Source organism: Lactuca serriola, chromosome 4 (assembly GCF_051521515.1).
Source record: "Lactuca serriola cultivar US96UC23 chromosome 4, Lser_US96UC23_V15, whole genome shotgun sequence".
Taxonomy (NCBI): domain Eukaryota; kingdom Viridiplantae; phylum Streptophyta; class Magnoliopsida; order Asterales; family Asteraceae; genus Lactuca; species Lactuca serriola.
The window spans coordinates 118895034-118903842 of NC_136411.1; the positions used below are offsets into that span (position 1 = coordinate 118895034).

The following is an 8809-nucleotide window of genomic DNA, read 5'->3' on the forward strand; positions in this document are numbered from 1 at the left end:
TAAAATAAAAAGTTAAATATCACTACTACAGAATCATAAATAGATTACAGCATATATAATACAGGTTATAGAATAATTCGTGTTATATAATGTTAAGTACGGTTTTATTAAAAAACAACTGTATTCTATTTGGTGTAGTCCAGGAAAAAGGGAATAAAATACGTTGGAATACACTTATCCATTTACAGCTGTATTTTATATACGATTTAAACCATAATACCAAAATAATTAGGCACCTGTATAGTAGGTCCATAACCTTATTCTATACAGATTCTATATATATATATATATATATATATATATATATATATATATATATATATATATATATATATATCCTGCCAATCCATCTTTCATTAAAAAAAAACGTAAGTTCATAGTTTTTCATATCGAAGGTGGTATTTATTCTGATTTCTGAACCATACATGGTGATGATCTGCATTTGAAGACACGTTTGTCTTGATTTCTTCCAAGGTATGTTTTAAGCAACTATACTCTGTTTCTGCATCTTGCTTTCTTCTATCCGTAAAAAAAACAAACCTCCATATCACAATTCCATGTAGCACCGTCTTTAATCCCCTTGTTACTGTTACAAATATATCAGCTGACTGATTCACGTTTCATTAGTTATTGAATAAATCTTCTGGAAAAGGAGGATTAGGATTAGCTTTTACCGGTACGTGATTTTTAGCTTTTATTCAGCTCAATACATATGGCAACTAGCTTTCAATAAAGTATGTAAGACTATTTTTGATCAGTAGGAGTACCAATTTCAACAGTTACCTCCTCCATCCTCCACCTTCAATCTCTTGATTACCATCGGCTGAACCTTTTTAGGGGCATGCCATTCATAGCAAAATTGGAAAAAAAAAAAAAAAAAAAAAAAAAAAAAAACAATTGACATAGCACCTGCCGCCTTCGCTTATTACAATATACATAAAACCACCCCGAATCGCTCTCGTCCCCATCCATTCCCCGCATCGCCAATTCCTAAGCTTCATCTGAGATTTCAATTTGCCCTCAATTTGGATTCAACATCTTCCACTGTCAATCATGGATGCTGAATTGTGGTTGTTGTCTATCTTCTACATCCAAGTGTTACCAATATGTTCTTCAATCCCGATCGTCTGGTAAGATTTAATGTAGGGTTTCTTGTAAAAGATAACAACGCGAAATCTCACAAGATGTAAGCTTTGACATTAACAGATGGAGAAAGGTGGTCGGAGAAGCACCAATGGCTGTCGTGATGCGTCTATGGATGAAGGCAGAAGTAGAAGAAGACACGAAGGGATGGTGGCAGCGGACGTACACATCTACGTCGGTGGTCTTCAATAGCTCATTCCCGGTGGTCCTCGTTGTCGCCGGCTGCAGGAGCACAACGGTAGTGTTTCAACGATGGGGGCGGCGGTTGAAGATGGGAGAGATAAGGTGTCGGCTGGAAAATGGTCTCTTGGGTTTAGGTTACGAACATAAAGGGTGACGAGTTATGCCCATCCAATCTTAACACTTGACTCATAGTTACGCAACCTACCCTTCCCTCTCAATTCTTTTCGATTTAGCTCCATAAGTTACCATATAGCCCCTCCATGACAAATTCTTTTCAATTTAGGTACATAATTTACCATTCGGCCCTCCACATTCCAAAATCCCTTCAATTTAAGTCCAATATTTTACCAGACACCCCCCTAACTTCTGAAAATCTTTACAAACTAAATCCCGAAATTACACTTTAAACCCCGAAAACCCAAATTATATCATTTGGCTCCCCAAAACCAATACCCTGCTAAATATTATTGATTTTGGCTACAATCATATAAAATAATAATAAAAAATACATCTCGGGACTTTAGAGTTTATTATTTATTTAATTTTAAACGGGATGTTTCAGCTTCCTTGTTCCTTATTCTTCCCTTCGCTAGTTGCAATACAAACGTAATCACCTCTAATTGACTCCCGCCCCCATCCATTCCCCGCATCGCCAATTACTAAGCTTCACCTGTGATTTTAGTTTCCCCTCAAATCCAACTATAAACCCTACCTCGATTTGGATTGAACATCTTCCATTGTCGATCATGGACGTTGACTCTTGGATGATGTCTATATTCTACATCCAAATGTTGGATCTTCAATCCCGATTGTCTGATAAACATCAAGATTTAATTCATGGTTTCTTATAAAAGATCACAACAAGAAATCTCACCAGAAGTAAGCCTTGACGCTACCTTCTTGACATCCTCTATGCTAGACCGACGTCTTCTTTACTTTCTATAATTTTCTCAATCCATCAGGCTGTCTTTCTCTTCTCTACATCGGACGTGACCCCTATGTTGCTGATAAACGAGGAGCAAATGGATAATAAGAATCGGATCGTTATTAGTTTTTTCTTATATTTAATGTTGTTTTCTCTAATAAAACTCATTTATTTGTTTTAATAATCTCCACGTCATGCATTAGTTGATAATTAATACTTGTCACACTTTTTTTTTGTTTATTAAAAAAAAGATAGTAGGTAAATTAAGCATTCTTGAATGAAATCGGGTTTTATATGTAAAGCCATTATTTATTCATTTTGTTAAAATTATAATTTCATTATATAAATAATAATTATTATTATTAATATAATTAAAAATCTTAGGTGCTATATTTTCTGTTAAAAATCCTACAAAATACACCGTATATCGTCCCAAAATTTTTTATTATAGATTAAATTGCATATTTGTTCTTAGTTTTGTTAATTGAATTTGGTTATAATTTATTCGTGTTTTGTTTTTATCTTGTAGGGTAGTTACCCATCAACAAACTTTCGAAGGATCTTCTTCAGGTTCTTTTCTCCGGCTATAAGGTATAGTTACTTCCATATGATTAAAGAAATATCGTTGGTTTAGCTTTAAATACTTAATTTATTAATATACGTTCAAATATGAGACAAGTTATTTAAAAAGTGATTAGGAGTGATAACTTACAACCACATTTGTTGTATATTTATCATGCATGTATTTTGATAATAACTGAATTTCTTGAATTATAGATGGATCGTGATACTTGGATGTATGAATTACAACGTCATGACAAAGAATACCTGATTAGGCTGAAAGATTTCCTTAAAGTTGTTGAGGATCATCGAGTAAAAAAAGGAGAGAGTCAAATTTGGTGTCCTTGTAAAAGGTGTCACGATTGTAAAATGTTTACCGATTTAAAGTTAATTGAAGAACACCTTATATGTGATGGGTTTATGAATGGGTATACTCGTTGGTCACGACATGGTGAGCTATTAATTGATCGTAATATGATTGATACCGAAACTAACGACGACGAGACTGACGATTTTGACAATGACAATTATGATCAAATAGATGACATGTTACATGATATTCAAGATGACATTCCTAATAAAGATTTTGAAAAATTTCAACAACTGTTTGTCGATGTGGAAAAACCGTTATATGTTGGGTGCACAAAATTTACCAAACTTTCTGTTGTGCTGAAATTATTTAACTTAAAAGCGAATAATGGTTGGAGTGATAAAAGTTTCACAAACTTGCTAGAGATTTTACATGAAATGCTTCCTGAAGATAAGGAGATACCTATTTCATTATATCAAGCGAAAAAATTGGTGTGTCCAATGGGTTTGGAAATCGAGAGAATTCATGCATGTCCAAATGATTGCATGATTTATAGAGATCGGTATGTTGGTCTAGATACTGGTCTAGATAAATGTATTACATGTGGTAAATCGCAATATAAACAGAAGAATCATACGGAAGAAGACGACAATGTGAAAAGGAATGCAGCCCCTGCTAAAGTATTGTGGTATTTTCCCATCATACCAAGACTAAAACGATTATTTGCAAACGCCAAAGATGCAAAGTTGTTGCGTTGGGATTTCGAGAAGCGTAGCACAGACGGAAAAATGAGACACGTGGTTGATGCTCCTCAATGGAGAAATATTGATTATGAATTTAAGGAATTTGCTGTTGAGATTAGAAATATCCGATTCGAACTTAGTTCAGATGGAATTAATCCATTCGGAAACATGAGTAGTCAATGTAGCGTATGGCCAGTGCTACTATGTATATACAATCTTCCACCTTGGCTATGCATGAAGCGAAAATACATCATGATGTCATTGCTAATTCAAGTCCCGAAACAACCTGGCAACGATATTGATGTGTATTTGTCTCCGTTAGTTGAGGACATGAAAAAATTGTGGAATTTGGGCGTTGAAGTGTATGATGCATATAAGAAGGAGTATTTCCAACTACGAGCCATGATTTTTTGCACTATAAGTGATTTTCCAGCTTATGCAAATTTATCAGGGTATAGTACGAAAGGAAATAAGGCATGTCCAATCTGTGAAAATGATACACACCGGTTATGGTTGGAAAACTGTAAAAAAAATGTGTATATGGGACATCGAAGATCGCTTCCAATGGATCATGAATATCATAAACAAGGAAATTTGTTTGATGGTAAAACAGAGAATGGTAAAGCGCCTCAACCAATGAACGGAAGAATTACGTTTTCTCGGGTTGAAAATCTAAACATTGTGTTTGGAAAAGGTGTTAAAAACAATTGTCCGGATAATTGGAAAAAGAGGTCAATTTTTTGGGAATTACCATATTGGGAAAAGTTAGATGTTCGACATTGTATTGATCCTATGCATATAGTGAAAAATGTTGGTGAAAGCTTGATAGGATTGTTGTTGAACATTACTAGAAGATCAAAGGATGGAATTAAGGTTCGAAGGGACATGATTAAAATGGGAATTCGACCCGAGCTTGCTCCTATTCCGAAAGACGAAAAACGTGTGTATCTACCACCAGCTTATTATACCATGTCTAAAGTTGAGAAACAATCATTTTGCGAATGCTTGCATGGTGTGAAGGTTCCATCCGGCTATTCTTCAAACATCAAGAGGTTAGTATCATTGAAAGACTTGAAATTGAGTGGTATGAAGTCGCATGATTATCATGTTTTACTTACACATATGATCCCCATTGCAATTCGTGGTATACTACCGGACCATATTAGGCACACAATCACAAAACTTTGCTTATTTTTTAACATGATTCATTTAAAAGTAATTGATCCCGAGATTTTAGATTCATGGCAAAATGATATCATCATCACTCTCTTCCAGCTTGAGATGTACTTTCCTCCTTCATTTTTTGACATCATGGTTCACCTTGTATCCCATATTATAAGAGAAATAAAGATTTGTGGTCCGGTATTTCTACGTTACATGTACCCATTTGAGAGATATATGGGTTTTCTTAAGGGGTATGTAAGGAATCGACATTGACCCGAAGCCAGTATTGTTGAAGGACATGCTACAGAGGAGGTTATTGAATTTTGTACAAATTATCTAGAAGGCGTGCCAAGTATTGGAATACCAAAATCACGACATGAAGGTAGACTTGAAGGGGTTGGTATAAGTGGGTTGAAAGTGGTTATTCCCGATCGAAATGAATTCCATCTAGCACAGAGCACATGGGAACCTTAAGAACGACACATAATAGAAGGACACAAAAATGGTTGGCTAACAAGCATATGGGAACATTTCCATAATGGTTGAAAAACAAGGTGAAAGAAAGTTTAGGCACAACCAATGTTGATCCATTAGTGAAACTATTGGGGTATGGTCCACTAAATGCGGTGTCAACATACCAAAGTTATGATATTAATGGATATACGTTTTACACTGAAGAACGTGATAAAAAGAGTATAGTACAAAAAAGTGGATTCACGTTAATAGCCACATTGATTGACTACTCTAGTGCCACTCATGAAGGAAGGTCAATTATAGCTAAAGACTCGTATTATGGTGTTATTCAAGAAATTTGGGAATTGAAATATGATTCCTCCACTATAGTGCCCTTGTTCAAGTGTAAGTGGGTCGACAACAGACGAGGTGTTAAGGTTGATGACGACGGTTTCACACTTGTCAATCTTTCCACAGAGGGTTATGCAACAGAACCCTTCATTCTAGCCAAGCAAGCGAAGCAAATATTCTTTGTTGAAGACCCGAAAGATTCGAGCTGGCGCGTTGTCCTACATGGAAAACGACGTATACTTGGGGTTGAAAATGTTGAGGACGAGGAAGAGTATGACCAATTTGACGAGCTGCCTCCATTTTCCATTGGTATTCCATCTTCAGATGTTAATATTGATAATAATGTTTACTTAAGATCAGACCATAATGAAGGGGTATATTGTTCAACCTAATGATGAAGGTATTAAACCGTCTATTTTTTTTAAATGTTTGATTATAAATGTGTAGTGATATTGTTTTATTTATTTATTTATTTTTATTCTTTTGCAGGAACACAAATTGATGTGAGTATACGATGTAAAGAATATTTTTTTAGTTGATTCGTATTTATTTTGTTTCAAGACTATCAAGCCTTTAAGACTATCGAGCCTTTATTTATTACCATACTTATACTCAAATTAAATTAAGTTACTATGGTGCTCTTTAATGAAATTGAATTTATGTTATTTTATTTATTTATTTTGTGAATGACATGAAATTGAGTCATAACTAGTCTTTGTTGTAGTTCAATGGAATTCAGTTACTATAATATAGTAATAAAAAGGGAAAATGTCTCAAGGTAACAGATTATTGATTTTGTTTATATTCAGTCACTTTCATTTTTTTGTACGCCATATACCACCCAACTTGTCGAACATATTCACATTTTACCCTTATGACCTACTAGCGTAGCTAAAATGGTAATATATGAACAGTTCAACAAGTTGAATGGTATATAGTGTACAAAAAAATGACTAAATGTGAACAAAAAAAGAACCTCCCCCAGGACCTCCAACGGCCTCATCTACCACCAAAACCACATCTACCACCTCCACCTTCACCACTGTCACCACCACCTCTACCACAACCATTGTCACCACAATTACCACCTCCATCGTCGCCTCTGTCACCACTACCGTATCCGTTACCACCTCCATATTCACCTCCACCACCACTGCCTCTTTCACCACTGCCTCCACCGCCACTACCTCCACCTCTACGTTCACCACCACCACCACCACCTTTAACCACCACTACCACACACATCCACCAGAGCTGGTGGTTGTGCTGGAGGTGGTGATGGTGTTGGTGGTGATGGAGGTGAAAGAGGTGGTGGCAATAGTGGCGGTGGAAAAGGTTGTAGTGGTAGTAAAGGTGGTGGCACTGATGGTAGATGTGGTGGGGGTGGCTGTTGTAGGCGGTTTCCGTGACGGTGGTAGAAGTGGTGGTGGTGGTGATAGTGGCGATGGCGGAGGTGGTGGAGGTGGATGTGGTAGTGGTGGCGGAGGGAGTGGTAGCAGAGGTAGAAGAGGTGGTGGTAGTAATGGTGGAGGGCAGTTGTGGTGATGGATGGGATTGTTGGAGGGGGGGGGGGGAGTTTTTTTTGTTCACATTTATTCATTTTCTTTTTATATAATATAGACAAAACTTCAAAAATGGTCCCTGTGGTTTCCGAAAATATCAAGTTTAGTCCCTAAGTTCAAAAAACCTCACGGATCGTCCCTGTGGTTTCAAAACTTTTAACAAATGGTCCTTTTCGCTAACTCCGTTAGTGTTTGGCCGTTAAGTGAAGGGTATTTCTGTCTTTTCACTACCACACGGGACCATTTATGAAGTTTTGCCTTATTTAAAAAAATTATTATTTAATATTAAAGGTCTCTCTCTCTCTCTCTCTCTCTCTCTCTCTCCAAACCCTAATTCTTCATTCAATTTTTAAATCAATTTCTTGATTTTCCGTTTCAACCTTTCGCCCCTATATATCACATCCACCTCAACCCTTCTTTCCTTTCTTCTTCGTCATCCTCTAATTTTCTTCATGGGGTTTTGTTAGTTTGATCTATGGGGATGTCGTGGGTTTCTAAGTTTTTTTGACTGGTTTTTTCGGAACTGAAGGCTACCGATCTTAGTGTAACTTTTTTTTTGTTGGAATTGGTTTGGAGTGGACAACTTGGTTTTTACGATTGATTATATCAGAAAATTTGTTTTACTTTATGTCTGATAAATTTGATTACATATAATAAGCACAAACTCAGATTTCAAGGAAGGCAGTGATTTAGAGTATCCTCTTGAAATCGAGATACCAACTGGTGTTCATTGCCGTTTCAGGCGGTGTTCTTTAGATTATGATTTTTTGACCAGGTTTTCGTTTCAGATATACCCTTTGACTTCTGGATTTTGGTTTCTTTTTAAAACTGAGACTAAGAACAAGATGGGTATTTTGCAAAGAACCTACTTGTCCTTGATAATGATGATGAAGACGAGCTCTTAGCATTCTTAATATTGTATCTGAAGCAATATGTAAGTGCATTTTTGTGGATAGTCTCTACAAATCAAAACCAACAACTTTTTAGCAAAACTGAGAGATTTATAGTTACTTTTTAATACCTCAAGAACTTGTAGAGGATCAAGAGATTCTCCATGGTTATGGAGAAGCCGAACAGTAGCTTTGAACATGGGTTTCTTGCCATCTTTTGGGTTTAGATAAATATCAAGCAACCTGAAATCATAAATCCAGAAAAAAAAAATATAAAAATGAAAGTTTTTCAACTTAAGAGAGAGAGAGAGAGAGAGAGACCTTTAATATTAAATAATATTTTTTTTAAATAAGGCAAAACTTCATAAATGGTCCCTGTGGTAGTGAAAAGACAGAAATATCCTTCACTTAACGGCCAAACACTAACGGAGTTAGCGAAAAGGACCATTTGTTAAAAGTTTTGTACCACAGGGACGATCCATGAAGTTTTTTGAACTTAGGGACTAAATTTTATATTTTTGGAA

General features: G+C 35.9%; 1 protein-coding gene and 1 long non-coding RNA gene across 2 annotated transcripts; one reads left to right on the plus strand and one right to left on the minus strand.

The window, feature by feature from the left end:
* Window positions 1-334: 334 nt before the first annotated feature.
* Window positions 335-1486, minus strand: LOC145102415 (uncharacterized). Its single transcript, XR_013706149.1, has 2 exons — window positions 675-1486; window positions 335-586 (listed from the first exon to the last, which is right to left on the minus strand). It is a non-coding gene; the product is annotated as an uncharacterized LOC145102415 (long non-coding RNA).
* On the plus strand, window positions 338-6434 carry LOC145102414 (uncharacterized). Its single transcript, XM_079039804.1, has 4 exons — window positions 338-474; window positions 2781-2842; window positions 3029-6233; window positions 6323-6434. The coding sequence occupies exon 3, from the start codon at window positions 3029-3031 to the stop codon at window positions 5300-5302; it is 2274 nt and encodes a 757-aa protein (XP_078895930.1). The 5' UTR covers window positions 338-474; window positions 2781-2842; the 3' UTR covers window positions 5303-6233; window positions 6323-6434.
* The last annotated feature ends 2375 nt before the right edge of the window (window positions 6435-8809 follow it).

Coding starts and splice junctions, on each gene's coding strand:
- LOC145102414 (XM_079039804.1), top strand. CDS start 3,029: ATGGATCGTGATACTTGGATGTATGAATTACAACGTCATGACAAAGAA.